The sequence below is a fragment of the Chanos chanos genome, chromosome 5 (genome assembly GCF_902362185.1).
Source record: "Chanos chanos chromosome 5, fChaCha1.1, whole genome shotgun sequence".
Classification (NCBI taxonomy): domain Eukaryota; kingdom Metazoa; phylum Chordata; class Actinopteri; order Gonorynchiformes; family Chanidae; genus Chanos; species Chanos chanos.
In genome coordinates, this window is record NC_044499.1 from 19,765,467 (window position 1) to 19,792,429 (window position 26,963).

The window sequence follows — 26,963 nt, forward strand, 5'->3', positions numbered from 1 at the left end:
CCATACTGTCACATCACTTTCCTTTTCAGCATCTGGTACGCTTTTAAGGTCTGAAGGGAATAAAAGCGTTTTTCACGTGTTCCTGCAAAATCAGGAGACCATTCTGCTTTATTTGAGTTCTTGAGTTCCTCTATCACATTCAGTGATTCAATTTGACCGTTGTCAGTCAGGTATTAAATAGCCTACTCAGGCTCCCTGCTACCACATTCTATTTAAATATCTGGCTATGTGAGAAGACTAAATGAAGCAAGGCTCATCTAAATATCACACTTTCGATCGACTAGGAAATTCTTTGTCATTAAAACTAACATGTACAATAGGACCTCAAAGCAGAGATTATAAAATATCAAAAAAAGAATACATTCCAAGGTTGTTAAGAGATATGTTTTTAATTTGATGCTAAACTAGCACATATGCTAACCAATGATGTGGTGAAGAGGATGTAGCTAAGAATGTACGTGTGCACTCGTTTACTCTTTCAGCGCTCCGTCAAACCCCTTTTTTTGCATTTTAAGTGAGTAAATAAAGCAAGAAAAGTGTTTCACTTTTATTTCTTATGTCATAAGAACTAGGATGAAGTCTAAAATCACTGTTACTCATATGCTACTGCTGCTACTATTTAACCCATTTAACAGTAGGTAAAAGAGAGCCTACTATTCTTCCAGGGGAGGAAATATTCTTGATTGGCAATAAACAAGAAATGATCGTGTTCAAACATCAGTGAAGTAGAGCTCCATCCTCCCAAATGTAACATGAAATCTGTGGTACACTTAAGCCACGGCAGAGTAGCCTTTTTTTTCTTCAATCCTCATAAGAATTAGACTTTGAGGCTGCAGTGCTGTGCAGTTCAGTAACAGCCATCACATCACAGAGCATTCTCAAACATAATAACATTATCAAGACAAGGCACCGTGTGACAGAACTAGATGGGAACTTGCCAACTCATGGAGTGGCAGGAATTTGGAGGTGAAAGAGGAGAGTTGTATACAGATGTGGGATACAACACACAGCTATTGAATAAATGCAAGAAAATCTACGATCAGCAGTAAGCAAGCAGAAGTTTCGTGGGAACACAAGAGATAGATGGTTTAATGGAAAAATCTTCTAAGATAGGGTTAAAATACAATCCAAAGATAATTTCCGCCCCAGCAGGGTCCACTTAATCAATGCTACGGACACGCGTCGAGAAAGGGGAATGCTCTTCAAATGGAAAATGAGTTCTGAGTCAGCCCACTGAAGATTAAAAAAGGGAGTAGATGAATAATGGAGGGAGACAAAGGAGTAAAAACAGTAAAATATGAGGCAAATCATCAATATTCCCCATTGAGAACCTCGCAGATGAAATACAACAGCCGCAACAACTGTTAGCGGGAATGTTTTTTTAATTAATTTTTGTCTCTTCGTTTAGGGAGTGATGTTTCTTGAGGCAATGAATGGAAACCTAGAAACAGCCATCTCCCAATTCAGTCTAATTGTGTTTCATTCAGGCAGCTTGAATATTAATGTTATAAGATTTCTGAAACCAGAAGAGAGGTGCCAACTTCATCTGATACACCTGTTCCACTCTGGATATACAAAAAAATGCTTTGATGAATGTTTCAGATATGTCTTTCATTAAACACATTATTGATTTATTTCCAGTTATTTCCCACAAAGCTTCTTTTGTCTGCTATGAATAATAAATATCAGAGAAAATATAAAGTGTCTAACCTTCATCAAATAGGCTATTTCATGCTTAATTTCAGACAAAACTGCAACTGCCATTTTCTTTTTTTGCAGCTGCTCCTAATATAATGAAAAACACAATTCTCTCTCTCCCTCTCTCCTCTCTCTCTCTCTCTCTCTCTCTCCGGACAAACCATGATTCTACATTTTTGACATTTACTGAGTATAACGAAAGCTACCAGAATGTCGTGTACAAAATTTTAAAACAGAAAGCAATCCAGTCTTTTTGGGGGCATAATTGGGTCTCCAAGGATTGACATCATTTCACAATCACTGTCAATGTTGTGTAAATAGATGTGTGGACTGAGCTCTGGTTACAGTTAGAGGAACCTTTAACTGGACATTGGAAATCTGGATAGCACCAGCTGTAATGATCAGCATGTTTATGGTCACTTTCACTTCTGAAACGGATTCTTTCTTGTTGAATAAGAGAAGAAATCTGTATTTTTAATGGAAGTGTGAACTAGGTCATGATACTGTGGTCTGCTGGGGTTTATAATGATTTTCTGATCAAGCAATCAATTGTAGCAGATTTCATATCCAATACTGGATAATAAGTCTAGGCACTGTTCCTGTTTTCCCACAACTGGTGAAAAATCGTAGATATGGCAGAGTACCACCTTGCTTTCCAGTTTCAGCATGTCATCCAAGGCATAAGATACTACACATGTGCAGGTTTTGATAAAATACAAGAAGTGCTTTCATTGCCTTTGCTCCTGTGTTAAACACATATAGACCAGGCAGCTCCATAATTTAGAGGTGTCTTGAATACGTGCTATGGTGGGAGGCCAGTTTTATCCAGTGTGGTCAGCCTTTCAACACAGAGCCATTCCCATAGGCACCTATCCTCTGTTTTCCCATGTTCTTCTCTCACTGCTCTCTGTTCCCTGAGCAATCCATACTGCTTACCTATTGACCACTCTACACAATATGGGGCCACATCGAAAAATCTGATAATTGTGTCAACCAAGCAACATTTGTGAGACCTCATAGCAAATATATGCACAGATCGGCATGAATTAATGTGTGTGTGCGTGCGTGCGTGCGTGTGTGCGTGCCTATGTGTGTGTGTGAGAGAGAGAGAGAGAGAGAGAGAGAGAGAGTGTGTGTGTGTGTGTCTGGGAAACTGAGATTATATAGGTAGTTATGGATGAAAATAATGACGAAGATTATTGTTTTTTACCCATCAGGCAGCGGTCCGGCTTAAAGATGTAGTATGACTGTAGATGTGGGTGTTGTGAGTAACTGTCCTATAACAGTCTGCATGCCTTTTTAACAGTGCAAGTCGCATAGACTATTTATACAGTAAGTAGTAAGTAAACTGCGAGGGGCGCTGTGTCACCGCTGAGTAAAACTGTAAGGTGCCTGTCAGGAGCGATGTGGGTGTAGTAGTAGTAGTAAACTAGGCTCTGGGTTCGATTCTTGAACATTGTGTTTCTCTACCGCTATGAAGTAAGCATCGTAACCCCGTTAGCAGAAAGAAAAAAGCGAGGAACTGACAAAATACCAGTGTAAAAACACGTCTTCAAAATCAACAAGCACGGGTTCGATTTGCATCGTTCTGCATATTTGTGGGTTGGAGCAATTGTGTAACTGAGCTTTTTCTCTGTGATCATCTCCCTGAAACCTTTACAGATGATCAAAAACTGTTCACTGCGGACAAGACGTGTGAAAAAGCCCCTAATCTTTTTCCCGCAGGGGTGTGCCTGCTTACACCGGGTGAGGGTGGGCGAGTGGTTGTGGGGGGTTTCTGTCCACTGAGCCCTCCTTCTCAAACCCTGTGCTTTTCTCGGTCGCTTTCATATATGTCACTCCTACGTGAAGTCACCGAGAAGCAACAGCTACTTAGTATTTTGCATGAGGTATTAACAGACCGGCTACGTGAACGTTCATGCAAAAACGGACTGTTACAAACATGAAACGGAATTCTGGCAAGAGAGACGATGCGACATGGAGTTGTCTCTATCGGTACGCTTTGATTTGAATGAAATCCATAAAGAGAATCGTCTTTTCGGTGGTATTTGTGGGTCGGGATAAACGAAGCGGACGATAGCTGAATCTTTAAGTTCGGTCCCGGTATTGTGGTTTGCGGAGACTTCAAAGAGTGTCGAGATTTTCGTCCCGACGGTCCAGTCAAAACAGCTCTTCATGTTCCAAAACCAAGGTGTATGACAATGGATCACTTGCTGTTTTTATACAGCTTTCTGCTCCCTGTGGTTTTAGCAGTTGAAGGTAAGTCAAAAGCGTTTCTATTGTCATTTTTTCCACCCAGATTGCAAGCTGGAATAAAGGCTATGCCTGAAGTGCATTTGTAGCTCTTCTAGTTTTCGTCTTTTCAACAAATTGTCACGAGCAATTCACTAATCATCACATTTTCAGTTGTGCCTGTGTGTACTATATATCCCTGTTTTTCTAAAATAAGTGGTCAGAAACTTGCTGTTTCGACAAAGCGTGATTAGTTAAAGGCAATAAGAAAATCCTTTTTGTATTGGAGCCGTTTTAGTCGGCTACATCCATACGTTAGACTGTTGTAGGTACAATGCCCCAGGGTGCTAAAACAATGTACTTACAACGGAAGTAGCGCGATTACTTTGTTGCGGTTTTTCACTGCGTGGTATAAATACATGTTTTGATTTGTTTTATTTGCCGTTCTACCGTAGCTCATTACATATGTACAACTATATCTCCAAATGTTTATGGGTTTTTTTTCACTGATTTATAATGCTTTGGAATCCCAGATGTGGTTGTTTCAACACTTACGTTCGGTCTTACAATGGTACAGCAAGGCATCACAATGACATTTGCTTTGTTTTACAACATTGCAGTGCAGTAGCCCTCACAAACCCGCCCTTATTCATGCAGTGGCAGCATATTTGTGTTATGGCATGTTCACACTTTAAGTGGCATACATATGCATGTCCAGCTCCTCTGCATGGCCCTTCCTCTATTTCAGTCTGCGCTTGAAACAATTGCTGTACAGTGATTCATCAGTCTTACATCTGCTTTTTGAAGGGAATGATAGTGTTTTTGTGCTTCCTTGACTTCAGAGCTACTCAATGTGGAATTGCATTAATGTGTCATGACTAGGTGTCAAAGAAACCCTTTGGGCTAAATGTCACACATCTTCATTAGGTTGAGGTGGCGAATGTGACCCTTTGCCAAAAAAAATTGCCCCTTTCGGTCTGATATTTAAGTGTGGCTCGGCTGCGTCACATGATCGCAACATTTTTTGATTACCCCCTGTTGCTTAGGTGTAAGCGTTTTAAGCCTTTTAAGTCAGCCTGGCATAGTTTTAACACCATCATGTTGTGGCTATTGTCACACTTGCACCACAGAAGCACTGAACCCAGCTGCTTTGGAAACAATCGATCTGGGACAGGTAAAGAAATTGCACCAGAGTGTTTAAGAAAAGTGCTTAAAAAACAAGTGGCCGTGACCAAGCCACAGATAAGAACGTAACAAAGAAGCACCAAGAATTCTCTGACAAAACTCTGAGACATGAGTTGTAGTGGAAATTTTCAAGTGTATATGGGTGTGTTGTGAGGTATACAGTAGCAATAAGCCCCTCACACATGACTGATGATCATTCATATTTCCCAATGTTTTATGATGCTGTTTGCAAATATACAGGATTTCCACCAATAAAATACACACCTGCAGAAATCATACACACTACAGCACAGTACAAACATATTCAAATGTGAGTTTTATGAACCAGTGAAAGAATATGCTGGAGCTGGTGTGCAGTGTGGTTTGAATGAGTAGATAGATAACAGACTCAGATACACAGCTTCACTTCAATTCATCTGAACTGCCATAAAATACAGCCAATTTTCATTCAACTGAGAACCGAAACATAACTGGACCCCCTCCCCCCTACACACGTATCTTTTCCAAAGGCAATCCTTTGTACTTTGTTTATTCATTTCATTCTCGAGGCGCTCATATGCTAACGTTGTGCTGATTTAGAGCAAACCTGGAGCTAATGTTTTTGAGTAGGAAGATACAGACTACCTTTGGTTTCAGTAATGATTTTGTTGAAACCCAGAGTGGTTTGTATAGTGTGAGCACATGCCTAGCCAGCATTAATACAGTCCACAAAAATCCCCTGCTACAGCGATAGACACATTCCTCTTCACCTTGGCCATAGTCAGCTCAATTCCTCATCAGTTTCAGTGGTGGCAAGTCAATCAATGCTACCAGTGAGTCACACAGGCCAGGCTTGCACGAAGGCATCCTGACCAATCACATTAGTTACACATCAGGTCCATACTAAAAATGCACAGCCACTAGGTGACACAGATAAGATAGGGTTCAATCTCAGGTCTGTCTGTGGAGTGAACCTGTTTCATTCAGTCAGAAACATCCATGTAAATGTAAAGTGTCTGAATATGCAAAGGAGTGTATGAACCACATTTTCTTTGAAAGGATAGTTTGTATTTGACTATTGTTGGCGGTGGCTTAGTGCATTATTTGGTATACAATAGTCTATGCAAGGGTGACTTCCACGTTCAGCTTCACTGTTTCCAGAGAAACTTCACAGACAAATTGTTGGCATTATAACAGAGTAGTGGAAAAGGTCATCTAGTGTTTTTTTTACTGTATTTTTTTTTCCCGAATCTCGCTAGATTGTTTTTTCTGTAACTTTGCATATATAAAAGGCTTTATGTAATTTCACATTCACTTGCTTTAACACGTTCACGTCCATAGAAGAGAGAAAGGGTAAGTCTCTCTGTCCGTTTGTGATCATAGAAAACTAGATTTTGGCAATGTGTCTTCAGGACTCATCAGATACACAGATGCAGCATGCCTCCAGCAGAGTGCAGATGCGGTCACAAGTAACTGATCAAAGCCTCAAAGAACTTGTCACATTCTTCTTTAATTGAATGAATAGTTCACATAACTAGGGGTTTTTATGTCCAGTCCTTCTTATTTCTCTCTTTCTTTTACTTCCCGATGAAATGGATGGACTTAAACAGTGTGTGTGTGTCTGTGTGTGTGTGTGTGTGCGTGCATGTGACTGTGCATGCATATTTGCTTGTGCGTTAATCAGCTAAGTTGATGTTATGCTCTAAATATTTCATGTGTTTGCCTGCAGATGAGAGTGTCACTTTAATTCAAAGAGAGAACTTCCCCTCATATAATACCAACTTACAAAGTGAATAAAACATAAGCATGTGTGTGCTCCATTTGCAACTGCCATAGAGTTCATGCAACCGGCTCACAGTAATCGTACTGCATTCAGGGAACGCCTGGAGTACTAACTGTTACAGCATGGACAGGAATCCCAGAGGAAAGCAACAGGATCCCCAGTTAGCGACTGTTTTCCTATTCATGAGCTGCCACCAGTTTGGCGGTCAGATAAATGGGGGTTGCATTAACTAAGAATGAATATGAAAGTGGTTATTAGAACATATTGGAGAAGCAATGGAGATAACTGCAAGTATAGAGGCACTTCAAGAAACAAAAAATCTGATGAAAACATGTTTGTGTTGTGAAGCACCGTTGTCATCATTATTGTCACTGGTTTTCAGAGCACTTTTTGTCTTTTTGTTTTTAAAGTGACTTTTGCTCTTGCAGAGACTCTTATGGATAGCAGGTTGGCAACAACAGAGCTGGCATGGACCACCTATCCAGAGAGTGGGGTGAGTGTGTGTGTGTGTGTGTGTGCGTGTCCATGTGTGTGTGTGTGTGTGTGTGCGTGTGTGTTTGTGTGTGTGCCTGTGTGTGCACGTCTGTGCGTCTGCCAATTTCTATCCTTTCCAGTCAGAGAGACAAATAAAATAGCACACTCCATGACAAATGGAATTCACCCCGAAGCAGTTTCATTTGCAAAGTGGTTTTTAACAGGAGTCACGGTGGCAGATGATTTTGCCCACATGAATAGTAAAAAATTAACCACCGCGATTTTGACCTTAAGCTTGACAGACCTCCTCCTGCTCCCGTCGCACAATTTGTCTTTGGAATGTGCATGCGAAGTCAGTCAATGGAAAACGACGGGTTGCTATGGCAACAATCTTAAGCAGTTGGGCTTTCTCCGGGCTTGCGTTCAATGTCTGGCATCTCAAAAGCCATGCATCATCATAAGTAATGCGTTCTCTCACACCGAGAGATAAACACATGCTCCCCCTCTCCGGGATGGCTCTTAATTGTGTTGTGTGAAGTTGTGGGTAGTCAACATCGACTTGGACCCTTTTCTTTCCTTTTCTTTTTTTTTTATAGATAAATATAAGACACATCTAAGCACACAAACACCTATAACTTGGTGTAAAATCATGGCCCTTTTTATTTCATGCTGAGTTGTTTAATCTTCTGTGGGTAGAAAAAGTGAATTTACTCTCTTATGTTAATACTAACGGGTCAAACCTTTTTTTTTTGTTTGTTTGCTTTTTGTTATTCAATTTTTAAAAGGTCACTTGCACCAATGCTTTAAATTTCCAGAATTAGGTCTGTCCCAAACAGCACAAGCCTGTCTAGGGAAAGAAAATTTCAAAAAGCCTAAAATTGCCACCATTGATTTCTTTCAGCAATTAGGCTCAGTAATCTGTGATGGTTCACCTTCGTTTAGAATGTTTTCCTGGGGTGAACATGCTCAGCTGTCATTCCTTGGAGTTTTCACATTTCTGAACTGACTCAGGTCAAGTGCCAGCCTTAGACTGTTGTGTTGTATCTGTGTTTGTTCACTGAGTAGGATATGGTAAGAACTTACCTTTATGGTTGCTCAAGTTTTTAGAAAAGAGCTTAACCAGATCTTCTGTCATGCTTCTCTCCTCTCTCAGTGGGAAGAAGTCAGTGGATATGACGACTCAATGAACCCTATCCGCACTTATCAAGTGTGTAACGTTCTGGAGCCCAACCAGAACAACTGGCTCCGCACAGACTTTATTCCACGCCAGGGCGTCCTGCGTGTCTATGTTGAGCTTAAGTTCTCGGTCCGTGACTGCGCCAGTATACCCAACATCCCCGGTTCCTGTAAAGAGACCTTCAATCTCTTCTACTATGAGTCCGACAGCGACGCTGCTACAGCGACCAGCCCAGCCTGGAGGGAAAACCCGTATGTGAAGGTTAGTTTGACCTTAAGGTTACCACAAATCCTCAGCAGTGTACAAAGTTCAAGAACAAAGATCAAGGGTTGTTTCTTGGACTGACAGTGTCTACTTTATACTTACTTTTTTAGGTGTCACTTAAAATGGTATTTGTGTTTTATACCATTAATGCTGTGTTACAGTTAATTCATGCTGAAAAGTTTGAAAATGTAAACAGTAAAATGCCCGGAGAAATTGAGTCTAACGGTCAGTTCAGTAAAGTACATAAAACTACTGTCTGAAACAAGTACTGAGTTGTGCTTTGTCTGTTGAAGGTGGACACCATCGCCCCTGACGAGAGCTTTTCCTTGCTGGAGACTGGGTTGGTCAACACCAAAGTGCGCAGCTTTGGACCACTTTCCAAAGCTGGCTTCTACCTGGCTTTTCAGGACCTGGGGGCCTGCATGTCTCTCATATCAGCCAGGGTCTTCTTCAAGAAATGCCCAACCACCATTGCCAGCTTTGCCGTCTTCCCCGAAACAGCCACTGGAGCCGAGGCCACCTCGCTCGTTATAGCTACGGGAACTTGTGTGTCTAACGCCGTGGAGGTGTCCGTCCCTCTGAAACTGTACTGCAACGGGGACGGGGAGTGGATGGTTCCTGTGGGCTCGTGCACCTGCATGGCAGGATTTGAACCAGCTAAGAGAGACACCCAGTGCCAGCGTAAGTGTTTATGGTGTTGGGAATGGACTGAAAGCCTCTTAATTTTAAGCTTCTAAAGTGGGTTTGGACTGATGCCACGGTCTCAATTAAAGAGGCTTTTCCAAAAGAGATGTTAAGGGTCATACGTAGGTCATAAGGCCAACAACATTATAAGCCTACTGAGGTTTAAAGTGTGGACTCTATCATTTTTGTTAGCACAGATGTGTTATTTATGTAGGTTGTAGAGTCCGTGAAAGGTTTTAAATGCGAGTTACGGAGAAGCTCAGTATATTAAAGAAAAAACATACGTTCCTAAGCTGATGCAAGAGTCATGGAGACTGAGTAGGATGTGGAAGCCACAGTATGAGGAGTCTAAAGGGTCAGGATGAATCAGGAGCCTGTGGAGGTGTTTGGAGGCGGGAAGGATCTGAGAGATTCAGCAATGCTGATCTACAGTTCACTTTCACATCCAGTCTGAGCTGCTTCTTGGCTTTTGCATGGAGTATAGAGGGGCGCAGCAGCAGGCAGAGGACTGTGGTGATGTCAAAGAACAAAGCTGGCAGCCGACAGCAGCTGGAGTTACTCCTGACAGATCAGATATGGCCCTAACAGAGCAATATGCAGGAGATGGATGGTGCTGCTGCAGAGAGAAAGAGAAAGAGAAGGGAGGGAGGAGAGGAATACATGGGCGTGAGAGAGATAGTGAGAGCAAGATAAAGGGGGCGTACAGAGGGACCAATAAAGCAGGGAAGACAAAGGGAAGGAAAGGAAAGGTAGACCGAATAAGGGATGACGGAGGGTGGCCAAGATGGTTAAGGAGAGACGAGACTGAGTGGTTACAATAACAGTGGTATTGGAGAGGCCTTCCTAGAGGGTGTGTGTATGTGTGTGTATGTGTGTGGGTGTGTGTAGACACAGAGTTGTATGGAATAAGTTCCTCAGAGTACAGTATGAGGACCTCATTTGTTTCCATCAGGCTGTTCAAGGTTAAGAGCCTGCCTTAAAGGACTGATAAACGACTCTCCAGGGCCGCGGCTAGCCAGAGAGCTGCTCGGTCGAGGAGAGAAAGCATAATTTCCTTTATCACCTCCCTGCCTGTAATCTAGCGGCTGCCACCGGACCCGCTGACACACACCGGGAACGCAGTGAGCCGAGTTAGCATTTATCTGTCAGGCGTGGAATGCTCTCTCTAGGTCTCTCTCTCCTCAGAGCTCCTTCTGTCGCACTCTTTTTTTCTCGTCCTGAATGCGGAACGTCATGCATGTTAAGCGAAAGAGCTGGGACCACTCGTTTGAATTTTCCAGCTTCTATTTCAGCTCATGCTCCCCATTTTTCAGTGCCGTGGGTGGTATTTCTAAGCTTCTTGCTCTCGTGGCAGTTGCCCAACCAGCGCCCATATATTAGCCGTAGCTGAGTTGTGTTTAGTGGGACCTATTTAACAGGGGAAGGTGTAGTAATCGCAGCACTCACTAACTTGTCTCCCTGTCATCCCCTTACAGCATGCAGTCCTGGATCCTTTAAATCAAATCAGGGCCAGGGGTCCTGCTCTCCTTGCCCTCCCAACAGTCGAGCCAGCTCACCGGCATCAGGCGTGTGCCCTTGTCAAAGCGGCTTCTACCGTGCGGACACCGACTTGCCCGACTCTCCTTGCACCAGTAAGTGACAGACAGCAATAATGACAAGACAAAGTGCAGACTCTCACACACAAAACAATCGTTTTGCCATGGGCCTCATCAAATGGTATGTAGTCACACATGGCTTTCATGACAGATACCCAAGACAATGGGGGGGGGGGCATTTTAGTAATTCTTTTGGTAATGGTTATGTTTGCGGGGCAAATTCCAGTATGGGCTTTTAAGTTTAATCTCATTTCTCAAATCGTAGGAACACATGAATTTCACGAAAAACAGATTTATTTTCTTTGTCATAATGAGACTGTAGGTCTGGAGTTCCTATAGGGTTCTGGTTTGTTCTGGTCTCTGCTTTTAATTAGTTTGCATTATGATTTGCTGAGCAAGATTCATGGGTAAGAAATTGAGACTGACAAATGAGAACTGCCTCCCACACTGTTCTGCAAATGCTCAATAAGAAGTTCAGAACAAATACATGCGGGTAATTAACTAATTGAACCGATGAAGGCTGCGGAAATGGACTGAAATAAACACTCCCTTTCATTAGGCCTTCGGGGGGGATTACATTTGATCCAGAACAGTTTAACAGTTGGCAGCATGAGCAAACAAAAAACAAAATAATCGTTATCTTCTACATGGAGCCCGATGCTTTTTTTTGTTTTGTTTTGTTTAGTTTTGTTTGTTTGCTTGTTTTTTTTTTCTGCACTTTAATCAATCAAAAAAGGTTGGGGAATCATTCTCTCTATAGCCTCCCAGAGTTAGTCTTACATACATTTTCCCATAAATATATTGTAGTATCCAAATGCAAAGAATTGTGTTTGCTCTGAGACAGATGGCTTTGTGTGGACATGTGGCGTCTTCATTTGTAATGCTACAGAGGATTAGTGTTGATGAGCTCAGAGAGGTCAGGGGCTTTTATATATATATATATACATGCTTCAGCAGCGTGTCTGTCTGAGGTCAAACTGCTGTCTGACTATAACATCAGATACAGAATGGCTGTTTTTAAAGAAGGAGATAATTGTCGTATCTTATCTTGAGATCTTATCACAAATCATTATCTGCCTGCGAGCTGACGTACGATCATAATTTCCATCTCATTTTTTCCCGTTCTCATTTTGTGAACAGAACATTGATGCAGATCTCAGAACAGTAGGTCTGACACGTGGTTTACTTACAGTTGGATTTTGACCCCCTGCCATTGTTGTCCCCGACAGCTACGCCGTCCGCTCCCCTGAATGTCATCTCGAGCGTGAACGAGACCTCCGTGGTCTTGGAGTGGACGGAGCCGCGAGATTCGGGTGGCCGGCAGGACGTGGTCTACAACGTGGTGTGCAAGAAGTGTCCGCACGGGGGCGGGGCCTGCGCCCGCTGCGATGACAATGTGGAGGTGTCGCCTCGGCGTTTAGGCTTACCAGAAAGACGAGCGGCAGCGAGAAACCTGCAGGCTCACACACGCTACAGTTTCGAGATCCAAGCCGTCAACGGCGTTTCGGCCAAAAGCCTCACAGCACCCCGCTACGCCACCGTCAATATCACCACCAACCAGGCCGGTAAGCAATGTCACCATCCCACGCTGGACACAGTGTGTGTTCTGCTCTGTTCACAGGCTGTAATGGTCAGTTTTGGTTTTCAGAGTCGACATAGAGGATCGAACCTGCAGGCTTTTGTGTTTGTTTGTGATAACTAAAGCAAGAAGAACATTTCTGTTATAAAGGGCTTGAGAACCACGAGTTTTATGCTTGTGTGTGTGTGTGTGTGTGTGTGTGTGTGTGTGTGTGTGCGTGCGTGCGTGCGTGCGTGCGTGTGTGTTTGTGAACGTGTGATGCCTGAGAAAAGGGAGATCTGTACATTGCACAGACAAACCACACCACTCCACAAACTGAGGCTTCCATTCAATTTGCTGAAAAACATGCCCTCCAGCTTTAGCCCTCTACTCTTAGTGCATGCATAGCTGCTGAGTCACATGAGCAGCCACCTGCTGACCGAAGAGGAGAGAGGTCGAGGTGAGCAGCTTCTGAAACACAATGCTTCTCGCATTCAGAACTTTGTCAACAGCACAGCGGAGATGGGACTGGCTGTTCTTTGATGCAGTTATATTAAGCAGCGTCACCAGATGCAAAACTTTGCACGAGGCACTTCAGCAAAAAGCCGTCTGCCTCCTTTACGTTTATAAATAGCCTTTCCTGCCACCGTGATGCTTACAGTGCATTGTGGGCAATTTCAACACCCAAAGTCCACAGTTTTGTATTGACCCACCCTCTTAGCCCTCAAAGCACTGGTCTCACACTCTTCAGCTGAGGCACCACTGGGATGGAACAGCACTTAAGTTGGGGAAAGCAAAACATGTGGATCATAGACAGATTTTCCCAAGGGGAAGTGGGTGAGGATGTGAAGTGTGTGAGGGCATGTTTTTGAGCGAACTGAAACACAATGCAAACTGTGCCTAGTGGATCCACATCCCCTTCCCTCATTCTTACTGCGAATGTTATGAGTATACAGACTGTTTTCAGCTACTTTTCATTTGTTTGCTATTTTCGATGACTTTATTTACATTGCTCTCTCTCTGAACGAAACCAGTCCCCTCTGCTGTGCCCACTGTGCATTTGCTGAAGGCTACCGCGGGAACGCTAACCCTCTCCTGGCTACCTCCGTCCAAACCCAATGGAGTTATTCTGGATTATGAGATCAAGTACAACGAGAGGGTGAGGGGTGATGTGTTTTTGTGAAACAATTTCACTGAGTAACATTTGGAAAAAACGCCCAAATGACATTGTACCAGCCAACATGGATAGCTCAGCTGCCTGGACACACTTCAAAAGTAATAGTGCAATAAACAAACAGATGACCAGTCATAACAATTTAGTCATTTATGCACAGCAAATTTGCCAGTGTTGAATGAACTTGGACATTTAAACAATACAAACACTCCCAGAGTTAATTTAACACAGCTGAATTCACTGTGCGCTAACAAAAAGCATATTAGACTGCATAACAAATTCAGATTTTGGAAGCAGATTTTAAGGGATCAATTTCGAAACTGTTTTCAAGGTACTGCCATGCCTTGTGGCTGTCTTTATACTATTTCATACTGTATAACAGAAAATTAACTATTCACTTGCTTTATTTGTGGCATATGTGTAGTTGCTTATGTTCACATTTGTGATTCTCTGTGTGTGTGTGTGTGTGTGTGTGTGTGTGTATGTGTGTGTGTGTGTGTGTGTTTATTTCAGGGCATCGCCTTCTCCCACACTGTCACTGCCCAACACAGCTCAGCCAGAGTGGAAGGGCTAAAGAAGGGCACAGTCTATGTGGTGCAGGTCCGTGCCCGCACGGTGGCCGGTTACGGTCGTTACAGCAGCCCACTGGAGTTCAGCACAAACCTGCACGGTATGTTCCTCTGCCTCTCTCTTACTTAGACCTTCAAGTGTTTCAAATTTTGTTCATATACTTCCTTTTTATTTCACGAGTCGCCTTGGTCCGTAGGGTGATAGCTAACGTTTCATCATTTCTAAACCGGTCTTGATAAGGCACTAAAATGTTGTTACCTTCATTATGATCACATAGAGATTTCATTGGTTTCCATTGGTTGTCATTGTGATGTATGTGTTCGTGCAGCTCAGTGACTTTATTGAGTTTCCAGCGGCAAGTCAGATTCACAAACACATTTTATTGGCTTGGGGATGTTTACAATGTGAATTGATTGGTTGTTAGTGTGAGTGTAGCCTTATGATTATTCTATAGCGTTTCTATTGGCTGTAATATGTACTAAGGAGGTTTTTAATTGGCTCTGTGATCTCGTAGATGACCCTGAGCGATCAGTACAGGACCAGCTGCCTCTTATCATCGGCTCAGGCTCGGCTGGATTTGTGGTTATCCTTGCTCTCATTGTCATCGCTGTCATCTGCCTCAGGTAAGAACTGTCAATCAAAGTCTCTACTCTCCCGGTCTCCTGAATAGTTAGGCTATTTGAAGGTTAGTACCACATGAATTCACTCCAATAAATTTGCGTGGTCATTATTTATTTCCTTTCATTTCTTGAGGTTGTTACGGCTGATGATTTTACAAAGCAATACATCAAAATGCTGACAGGTAAAGTGTTTAAATGGAGCAGGATATTTCAATCTTGAGTGTGCTTCAACATCTCAAGTGTTTATTAAAACTTTTCATTCAAGTGAAATGAAAAGGCACAATTAACCACCTCTTTGCTTAGGTCTTGAACTAGGTCTTCAAAGTTGTTTTTTTTCTTTCTTTTTAGTCAACATTTAGAAGTATCTCTGTCAGACCTTTAGTTCTGTATTGGCTCTCCTTCGTGAAAGAGGAGTCAGGCCGTGCCAGAAACGCACGCTGAGTTTGTATGCAGTGAAACGGACTGAGTCTAAGCCCCTCACCATTATCCATCTCTTTCACCCCACACTTGGCCTCAGTCTGACCAGCCTAAGTGCATATGTCTCTGTGTGTGTGTGTGTGTGTGTGTGTGTGTGTGTGTATGTGTGTGTGTAAGGCGTCACTCTTCCTAGTTGCCCCATTTCAATTGGAGATGAGATGCTAATTAGCCGCAGGCGTTATTGTCAGGGCAGGTCAGGAAACAAAAGAGATCTTACGGACATTGAATTCCAATAGACCCCCTCTGCTGGCTGTCTTTTTATGCTTGGCTGTTTATGCAGAGTTTGGAAAACAAAAGGGGAGAGAGCGAGCTTTATTGAATTCACTCAACCTCGCCGACTAAATGATGTGAACATCAAGACACGGAGACCAAACGCAACAAGTGTATTTCATTCCCTGGTATTTGCCCCCTGTGTTCCTGGGGTGTTTGACCTATACTCTGGGGAATTTGACACACATTCTGGCAGTATCTAACCTATCGTTTTGCTGTCATCTGAACCATGTAATTAAGCATTTTTTACTTCCAGATACAGATTCAGCATAACTGCGCGTATGCTCGTAAGCTGCCCGTCTCTGTGCAGCCAACTCAGAACAGTCCACAACTGAATATGTTTATGAAGCATTTAGGCTATGGATGTGTTTAACATGAGAATGGCTTTTGTTTGGTCTTAGGAGGCAACGCACCGGCTCAGAGCTAGAATACTCAGAGAAGTTGCAGCAATATGGTGAGTAGTCTTTGTAAAGGCACTTCTCGAATGACCGTCCCTCCATGACTGAATCTGTATGAGAATTATGATGGTATTTTCAGATGGATGACATGAACTGAGCTGTTAACAAACATGGACTTTGTTTTTTTTTTTTTGTTTTTTTTGGTTATATAATCAGATGGCATTTAGATGCTATGAACAATACCCATAACTGATTAAATGATGGGTGCCCAAATTCTGTATTAGAAGACCAAAGTCATGCTGTTTTGTTGGGGTTTTTATTCTTTTCTTTCAATTCTGTTACTTCTTAATTAGAAATTGTAGAAATATCAGAGTTTTGCCTGGGGAATAGGTGTGTGCACTCCTTCGTCAAAGTTAGATATGAAAATCAGCGGGACCTTGGCCCCCCTCCCATGGCTGGATCTGGGCAGCCCTGGTTTAAGTGGTCTCTCGCAGCAGGAAAGAGATTATGGCTTTAAGAAATGTAAGAGAAGTACATCAGCAAGAGCTGGTTCAACAGAGAACTACTTAAGCAGTAATTACCAATGTTATATTTAAGTGAGCAGAATTTTGTCATGAAAAAAAAAAAAAAAACGGGGACACTGGGGTTCGCCATAAAAGGCTGATCGGTGAAACTGACAGAAACATCCAAAACTGTGGAGCAAATTCAACTGACGCTGAGTGTATACAAAGCACACGGTTTCACACACACACACAGTTGTCGATGTCAACTGAACACTGCCAGACTTGCTGCTTGACAGAAATTCATGCACATATTTTGAAAACCATTAACACACATTTTATTTTGCATAAGGATATAAATATTAAACATTACAAAGGGCTCAGCGTGAGTGGAGTTGGGAGAATCAGCCTTGAACAAATTCAGCCTGAAAAAAAAAAAAAAAATTTAAAAAAGTGCAATTCACAGGAAATTTCAATGCAGCTTACCGTTGTTTCCTCATTAAGGTGGTGGTGTAATTCAGAGGCATAAGACATTGATTAAGTTGAAATGTAAGACAGGCACAGGCTCCTGTACAGTCACTCTCTCAACACACAATCTCTCACAGCAAAAAAGAATGCACTGCAATTTCTGCACTAAAGGAGCTGCTTAGTTTGATGTAAATGCAATAATTTGTTCATTATTTGTTCATTATGATATCATTTGTTTATTTGTTTGCTTATTTGTTTTACTTGTTTGTTTTTTGTTTTGTTATCCTATGTATTGTTTCCATAAGTAGGATGGTATTATCAGGACAACCCTTCTTCTCAATCTAGCAGTGAATTGGGCTTGTGAAAAATTTACTGTTGAGTCTTGTAACCACCATGTCATGTATCGCTTGATCTGATTTAGCAGTTCCAAGTATCCACGCATTCCATTTGAAACCAAACAAGTGGAAAGCACATAAACAAGTTGTTGCAAGAGTAAATAATGTGTCCTTCATGTGCCCCGGAGGCAATGTGGGAACATTATCAGAGACAGGTTCAACTAAGGATGTCAGGTCACCCTAGTAGGATTCTTTAATTATTTCTACTTTATTTACAGTGTCCCCAGGTGCTAAGGTTTACATTGACCCTTTTACCTATGAGGACCCCAACGAAGCTGTCCATGAATTTGCCCGAGAGATTGACATTTCATGCGTGAAGATAGAGGAAGTCATTGGAGCAGGTAAACAACACATTTGGAAAGGAGAGCAGTCAAGCATCATTGTGCTCTGCTACAACTCCTTGTCTATTTTTATCAATCTAACATCAAACACACTGTGTTTGTATAATCAAGCCCTGTGGTCAATATCACAAAGTTAGAAAATGTCAAAGCTTCTAGAATTTGCTATGTAGAAGTGTCAGTTTTTCTAAACAGCTACCAAAGTAGGATCTGTTTCTCTAAAGCAATGCTCTTTCCACGTTCATCTGTGTCTGCAGCAATAACCATCACTCAGTTCAAATGAGAAAGGCGTTGTCAACAGATGGTGCCTGAAAACAGTTGGTATCTGGAAATAAACATTTAGTGTCCACCTGATGTTAGGAATTTGACATTGTTTTCGGTTACATCCAAACAGATTTCCCCAGATACATGAAAACCCAACAGTAAATGTACCTATATATGGTTTTCACTGATATATCAGTGGATACTTGGTTTGGAGTCATCTTTCAGCATTGGAATGAGTGGGACCAATATGCTCCAGTAACTAATGAATGTATATGGTATTACTGGACCTATATCCTTTGTGTTTGTCATTTTTTTTAGTGGAAAAAAACGATAACACAATTGCACACTCAAGAGATTATGCTAGCAGATTAATGATGTGTTGATTAATTAATTGGTCTTTAGTTAACCTTACTGATACAGAGTTGACAAAGTGAAAACAAGAGTACCTCTTTTATGGTTATTTTTTTCTTAAAGTTTTAAACGTTTTGTTCTTTTAAACCTTTTCAAAATAATTGAAATGTACTTAAAACTGAAAAAATAAAACTGAAATCTGTAGTAGTGTTTTTTGTTTCTCTCCAACAAAAAATCAATTTCTGTACCGGTAGTCTATAAACCCAGAGACCTCAAATCAGTACCATATTGGACCCAGAAATCTGGTATCAGTCAAGCCCTAATAAAAAACAACAGGGTTATATTTTTCATTAGTTGTTCTCACACAATATGAAGTACGTGTAGTTCCTTCAAGCAATGGGAGGTAAATCTGTACTTTACTTGTCAACACTTTGAGGCTATTGACCTTTCCCTGAACAGTGAAGCTACTCAGCCATTAGTTATTTGTGATGGTGCTATGGCAATGACCTCATACTGCAATTAACCATCTGCATGCTGCTTGCCATCTTCACTATCAACTCTTGACTCCATTCTTTCACTCATTCACTCCTCCCTTCCTCGCTCCGTTTCCTCTCGACGCAAACTCTCCTTCTCCTTCCTCAGGGACTCAATGCAAGACCCCCACCACCCTCAAACTCCTCTCTCCTCCCTCACCTGGTCCCAAACTGCTCTCTCATCCTCTCTCTCCTTCAGTCCCCTGCCTGTTCAAACCCTAAACACGGAAGCTCTTCCTTCTCCTGTCACTTCTTTCCTCTATTTTCCTTCATAATCTTCCACCCCCAACCCCCACCCCGAGTCCCTGAATCAACAATTTTTTTACCCTCAGCTCAAGCCAATATTCCTGCCTTCCCTCCCTCACTCCCCCCTCCCACTCCCTCTCTCCATGTTCCTCCCACCCTGTCCCTCTAGGAGAATTTGGGGAGGTGTGTCGCGGTAGACTGAAGCAGCCAGGCAGGAGGGAAGTGACGGTGGCGATTAAGACACTGAAGGCAGGCTATACAGAGAGACAGAGGCGGGACTTCCTCGCCGAGGCCAGCATCATGGGCCAATTCGACCACCCAAACGTCATTCACCTGGAAGGCGTGCTGACCAGGAGCTGTCCGGTCCTCATCATTACTGAGTTCATGGAAAATGGAGCACTGGATTCCTTCCTCAGGGTAAGCAAGTATTCATACTGAGACATCATAACCAGCTTCTAACAATGCTTTACATCACAGTAAGTACCAAAAGCAGTTTAGCACATTTTACATTTCAAAGTCCTTGTTAAAAGTAGGATATACGCACAGTTCTGCAGTGCTCTTTTCCCAAAGTTATAACTATGTGAAAAAAAGTCCTTTTGAGCTCTGGAAAGTACAAGTAAATAGAAAATAATAAGCATTTACTTTTTTGCCTTTGAGCACATAAGAGGATTTTCCAAGACAGTGAATGTCTAACAAAACACACCTTAGTCCAGAAAAAAGAAAATTTGGCATGACTGTATATCTGTGCAGGAACAGGTGTCTTTGTATCTGTGTGAAAAGAGGACTAGTCAGGGAGACCACCAGGAGGTCTATGACAGCTTCGAAGGAATTGTTGTCTTCCACAGCTTAGATGGGACAAATTGTGGATAAGACAACTGTGCTTCACAAATCTGAGCTTCATGGAGAGTGACAAACAAAAGCCACTGCTGATAAACACACACACACACACACACACACAACAGATATTTTCCTGAGGGCAAGTGGCAGACTCTGAAGCCAAGTGAAAAAAGATTCTTTGGTTTAATGAGACAAAAATAATCCTTCTTTGATTCAATGCTAAATGGTGGGGGGGTTTTTTCACAACTGAAAAACTGCACGTCATCTTGAGAGCAGTTCCCTACAGTGAGTCATAGTGGCAGTGTTGTCATGGTATGGGGACAGTTTGAGGAGTCAGAGCCTTACAAGTATAGAAGGCCAAATGGATGCGCAGACATTCCTGCAGGAAAACCTGTCAAAGTGAGAAAGAGACCAGGAATACGGATTTAAAAAAAAAACAAAAAAACAAAAAGCAGAATAATAACCCCCATAGCCACACTAGAGAGTCCTGCAAACAAAAACAAAAAATCAGTGTTCAAGGGTGGTCCAGTCAAAGCTGGGAGCTCACTGTAATCAAGAATGAGGCAGAAGTAGGAAAGAGCTGTTCACTAAGTTATCAGCTGAACTGAAGCGTCTTGATTAATTTTGCAAAGAAGAATGAGCAAAAAAAAAAAAAAAAAAAGACTTTATCTTGAAGACCACAGGAGACCATGAGGGTTGTTTGACCTGAAATATTTTCACTTTAATAAGGTTGGACAGCATTTGCCCTCACAGTATTTTTTGTGCAGAGTGATTATTACCAGAATATTGCTAGCGTGTACTAATTCGATTCTGGAGTTCATTTTAAAAGGTCACTATCATTTTAGTCTGACTAGAGCAACTGAAATGGACTTAATCTCAGATTTGTCTGCTGATACTGCTGAAAAAGTATCAATCCTCCTGAAAGTCAAAAAATAAACATAGGAAGCTTACACAGGTGAACCTAGAGCAAGAGTGTCCAAACAGACTGTGAACGGCTTGGCAGGTGTCACAAATATCCCTCCAAAGGAGAAACACTGTCAGTCGAAAAGTGTGACTTTCAATACGTTGTGAAAACACTGCAGCACCTCATATAAGCTGTCAAGTCAAGTGGGGCGACTGACTGTATTGTTGGACTTTATGGACTGTCGACCATAAAGATCTCGTGAGACTTGCCGGCACCATCAGGGAGATGAATCAACCTCTGCCACACACTCCTTCAGACAGCCGCCCTCCAGGACAGCCTGTTCTCTGTATCTCTCTCTCTCAACCCAGGAAGTCATAGTACAGACATAGACCACCATACGAAGCAGGAATCCACTGGGCTAAGGATGCTCTAAATTTACCCACTAAGATGATCTTGGCATGAATCACGCGGTACAAGAGACAGAAGGAAAAAAAAAAAACCCTAGCAAAAATCTTGTACCCGAATGTTCATCGTGACCAGAGTTAGACCACGTGAAACAGGCTAGTGATCTAATGATGTCCCAGTACTCAGAGGCTTAGTGTGAATCATATGGCATTTAAAAAGAACACTAGGGTCAGGCTTGAGAATCTCTTACCTCAGAGAAACCCTGCCTGATAGAAGCTATGTCTGCTGGTCTTTGAAAATACATGGAATCTTTACAGATGTAGGGGTTTGGTGGCTTGCACATCATTCTCAGGACATGGGTAATTCTCTGTTCCTACACCATGGTCTTCTGAGATGCCCAGTAATGTGCCAGAAGCACAACCGTCACCAGTTTTGACGTTTATTCTCCATTTTGTAGATTAGCGCAAAGCAGTGAGCTGCAGACTGCCAACGCTAACATGCGCACTGTTGCACTATTGTTCCTCTGTTAGAAATGAAAGACCCCTGAATTGTAGCCTTTGTTTGGCCATGACAAACTATAAAAAGTAATGTCATTATATTATGCATGCAGGGATTTACTGTCGGCAGGCAGAGACACACTACGAGGGAGGCTGAAAACTGAGCTATTATGCAAATTTCACTGCTAACCCATTATCTCTGAGCAGACTGCTCACTGTGCTATGTTGAAGCTATCATCATGGTCTTGCATAAACATATCCGAAAGGTTATAATCAGTGTCGTGTCATGTTTGTAACTGTTAATATTATCCTATCTCCTGTCTTTTCACAGCTGAATGATGGAAGGTTCACAGTGACTCAGCTTGTCGGAATGCTGAGGGGCATCGCTGCAGGAATGAAGTACCTTTCGGACATGAACTACGTCCACCGCGACCTAGCTGCCCGGAACGTGTTGGTGAACTGCAACCTCGTGTGCAAGGTGTCTGACTTTGGCCTGTCGCGCTTTCTGGATGAGAACTCTTCCGACCCCACTTACACCAGCTCCTTGGTGAGTTCAGAGAAGAATCTGCCTGTATCCTGCGGTGTTAGCACATGGTCAACAGCACCGCGCGGTTAAGGCTGTGTGTCAGTGCTGGCCCATTCAAAGTATTCTGCCATTTCATTTATTGAACATAAGTCCATTCATTGAACATAAGAATGGATTTTGACTTCAACTACTTCTACACCAGCTGGAATATATGGAATAAGAGGCAGTGCTTCTTTTAACTTGCTTGTTGATATAGCAAGACTTTCAGTCAAGTCTCAGTTCTGTTAGGACAAGTATGAGTAATGCTGAAAGTCTCAAAATTATTACAGAGATGTAATTTGAGTTTTTTATCAAATATGAACTTGGCTTGATTTCCTTATTGACAAGAGTGTATTGACCAAGCTGATTGTGGGGAGCCTTTTTAAATTAGGACCAAATATTACCAAATGTTATTCTAAAAAGAAAAATGTATAGGTGATACGCTAAACAGCTTGTTAGTTCACTTAACAAAACTAGCTGTCCGGCTTTGCTAAACTGTTAGAAGGCCGAAAACTAGACTGTCAGGTGAACTTATGGTTGAACATCTAACAAAACCAAAAAGATATCCAACAAGCCAGGATGAAGAGAGCTTGACTAACTATGCTGACATTTCTGTATGCGTTTTTAATTTTTAATAGGGAGAAGCTCTCTTGTGGTCATCCTTTGCACTGATGCAGCCCAGTTTGCTCCATACCTCTTTTTTTCTGAGAGCATTGATTTGAAAAGCAAGCGTTTTTGTTATTTTATTTTTGTCAGTATGATCTGTGAGTCTCCTGGTAGAGATGTTAACAGTGGCCAGTGTCACTCTGTGCTAATGACAAGACACTCAGAAAAACACTGGGAGGGCGGACACTAGAGTGTAACTAACTGATTAGCCAGCTGTCTGAAAATGTCATTTAGCTGTAAGCTAAATTTTAGCACACAAAAGAGAGAATATGACCCAAAACAGATGGGACCCTAGTCCCATGCACAGGTTCCTTATCACAGATCTGACTGAATAGTTGTTCAGTGTAACCTGCAGCTACTTATTTTAAATGTGTGAGAAGAGCCTGTGGTCAAAGAGCATGGCTGGTACTGACGCGACAGCTGTGAGTTTAGATTACGGCTGATATAGATAGCATTGTGTGTCCTTAATAGAACATCTGTGTGTGTGTGTGTGTGTGTGTGTGTGTGTGTGTGTGTGTGTGTGTGTGTGTGTGTGTGTGTTCCGCAGGGAGGAAAGATCCCTATTCGCTGGACCGCCCCAGAGGCCATTGCCTTCCGTAAGTTCACCTCTGCCAGTGACGTGTGGAGCTTTGGCATCGTCATGTGGGAGGTTATGTCATTTGGAGAACGTCCATACTGGGACATGAGCAATCAAGATGTAAGTTCCTCCTAGCTTATGAGCCTACACATGTTTAAAAAAAATATTAGCCTGCCACAGTGAAGTCTGATTGCATGATATCTTTTGTATAATGGTTATTTTCCAATTAGCCTGTCTTGCATCTGTTTTTAGACCAAATCTTAGGCCTCTGAAGAATATGATCTTTTGTTGCTTCATTTAGTATTGCGGTGGATCTCAATTAGCACATATCCATTGAGTCTTTTTTAGCCTACCACAATAGAATAAAACAACACGCACTGTTCACCATTCAGTAAGAATCCTTCAAACCATCATACACTCATTATATCCTCAATCTCTCTCGACCTCGCTCTGCAAAAAAAAACCAAAAAAAAACATTTTTCCTTCACTCTTTTTTGTTGTTGTTACGGTAGGTGATGAATGCAGTGGAGCAAGACTATCGGCTGCCCCCACCCATGGACTGCCCTGCTGTGCTGCACCAGCTAATGCTGGAGTGCTGGTTCAAAGAGAGGAACATGCGACCCAGGTTTTCCCAAATAGTGTCCACTCTAGACAAGCTTCTCCGCAATGCTGCCAGCCTGAAAGTGGTGAATGACTCTCATTCAGGGTGAGTGATAATACACAGAGAGAGAGAGAGAGAGAGAGAGAGAGAGAGAGAGACTGTTTAAATCCAAAATGGCCCCTTTGCTCTGTTCCCCTTGGGTCATCCTTGGAAATTGAGTAGGACTTGGAGGGTCTGAAGCAAAATGGCAGACTATACCCTGAGCCGAAAGAGGCAATGCAGATTAATGGCTATTTCTACAGATGCTATTGCTATATGGCTCCTCAGGAACATTTTGATCTGTTTAATGGTCAGAGGGAAGAGGCTAGTTCTGCTGATTGCATTAGAGCTGTTGATTTTGCTTGTAGTAACTCTCAGGACCAGTAGCTGATTCACTGGAAAAAAAAAAAAAAAAATTGGCCTAGCACTGCTTTCCACAGGTTCTCAACACATCATCTAAATTGCATTTCAAACAGCAAAACAAAAAGGCAGTAGTGCTTTTAGCAGCCACAGAGGTATGTTTAGTAAAATGACATTCACCAAAAAAAGCATCACTTTCCTGCTTAAACCTTTAAAAAAAAACAAACAAACAAGAGATTTCATATTTATAACGATTGCTGTGACTGGATCGTTCCCAAAGGCATCTGGTAATGTGAACTATTACAAATCAGAATTCTGATGTCGCTGTTTGCTCAGAAAGAACTGAGAATGATGATGTCATCTTGCTGACAAGCTCTTTAAAGCTGACTCTCAAGGACTAAACAGCAAGCGCAAGATCTCCTGAATCCTTTTAGTTGAATTTATCCAGTGACTTAGATGGTCTGATGAGGACTGTGCCACAGCCAATGAACTGCTGTTTACAGTTTAGAGCTTTTTACTTACATCGCAACCTCTCAGAGTAAGGGGTTTGAACATTAACTTTTTAAAATAGTTTGGGAGGGGAGGGGGGCATTAGTGTCATTATTCACTTTTTCACCAAAAGAGCATAAAAGAACATGTCATCCTCATAGCAAGCTGTGTTAAAACGCGCTGTGATAGCTTAAGGCTCTTTGAATCATGTGGATGCCTAATGGCTGTCTTACATACGGCAAATGACTTACATATCGTCCTTTTCTCACGGATGGCACCTGTACGTAGGTGATAGTGGGATGGATTTGGGCTGTGGGTGCACTGGCTGAGGTGATGGAGACAGCGTAATAAGGGAGACGGAGGAGAAGCAAAAAGAGAGGAATGGCTTTAATTAGTTGGCTAATGAGCTTTTTAATGTGCCAGCGGAAAACCGGGCAGCCTGCCGCTACAGTGTTCGGCACAGTATGCATGTGTGTGTGTGTGTGTGTGTGTGTGTGTGTGTCATGTTCTGCGTGGAGCTGCATGCTGATGGCATATGCATATGATTCATTTATGTTTGCATCTGTATGCAAGAGCAGGCGTGTACTCGTGTCGACAGGCCATGATAAGATCTCCAGAGCCCGCAGCTGCATATGCATATGTGCATGTGTGTGTGTGTGTGTGTGTTACACTACTACTGTATACGCATGTGTGCGTGTACCTCCCTACATAAGACAAGTCTGTGTGTGTGTGTGTGTGTACGTTTTCTTTCTTGTACAAATTGATGGAAAAACCTTTTCATGGCTCTCATAGCTTCCTCTCCGAACTTGCTTTCTTACTCCTTTTAAATGGCAAAGTCATCCTTCTCTCCTCATGCTAAATCTATCTCTGCTCTCTCTCTTTCTCTCCCTCTCTCTCTCTCTCACTCACTCACGCTCTCTCTCTTTCTCTCCCTCGCTCACTCACTCTCTCTCTCTCTCTCTCTCCCTCTCTCTCTAGGGATCTTTACGGCATGGGTGGGACTCTACCTGGCCACCAGAGGAAGAGTTTAGACGGTATGCAGGATATGAGACAACAAATGAGCCAGACTCTTCCCATCCGGGTGTGAGGGACAGAGAGAACATCTGCTGGGGCCCAGAGACAAAAAATTCCTCTCTGAAGAAAAGATCCCAGTTGGAAGTCCATGAAGTCAGAAAACTACTGGAACAGATCCTATCTTGGGCAACCAATGGAAAAACTGCACACTATTTGGAAAGCCAATAGGAAAAAAACACTACAGTATTTGGAAAGCCTACGGAAAACTTCTTCCAGAAGACAGTATCTATGGACCACTAAATGGAAAAACGGGGGAATGTGAGGAGGGAGGGGGTGAGCAACAGACGTTCTTTGGAATTCTGTGTGATGGTGCCTCAGGCATTCGTTTTTTTTTGTTGTTGTTGTTGTTGTTTTTTTTTCTTCCCTCCATCTCACAGCTTTCATGTTTACACTGAATGTTCATTACATGGAAAAAAAAATCCATGAACAAGTTTCTCTCTCTCTCTCTCTCAGGTTCTGTTTGCATGCCTGCATGTGCACTCTAAAGCAAAAGAATTGTCCCTCTTCCTTTGAGAGAAATTCTTCCCTTCTCTCTCTCTGTCTCTCCCTCTTTTTTCCACCCGTGTGTACCATTGTTCTATTACTTAAGGATACGGATGAAAGAACACAGAGAAGAATTACGAACTGATAGTCGTATGAAAGACGCTATGAAGCTACAAACTGTAAAATGAAGCTGTTTGATGTTGGCTTTAGGACAGTACAGGCATTGCCTCTCG

The 26,963-nt window shown here is 42.4% G+C and overlaps 1 protein-coding gene across 1 annotated transcript; it reads left to right on the forward strand.

The window, feature by feature from the left end:
* Positions 1 to 3,893: 3,893 nt before the first annotated feature.
* Positions 3,894 to 26,260, forward strand: ephb3a (eph receptor B3a). Its single transcript, XM_030776050.1, has 16 exons — positions 3,894 to 3,957; positions 7,306 to 7,370; positions 8,505 to 8,789; positions 9,086 to 9,473; positions 10,952 to 11,107; positions 12,301 to 12,636; positions 13,664 to 13,788; positions 14,317 to 14,473; positions 14,888 to 14,996; positions 16,142 to 16,194; positions 17,720 to 17,842; positions 19,403 to 19,650; positions 22,208 to 22,423; positions 23,655 to 23,804; positions 24,197 to 24,390; positions 26,152 to 26,260. Exons 1-16 carry the CDS (start codon positions 3,894 to 3,896, stop codon positions 26,258 to 26,260), a joined length of 2,778 nt encoding a protein of 925 aa, XP_030631910.1.
* Positions 26,261 to 26,963: the final 703 nt, after the last annotated feature.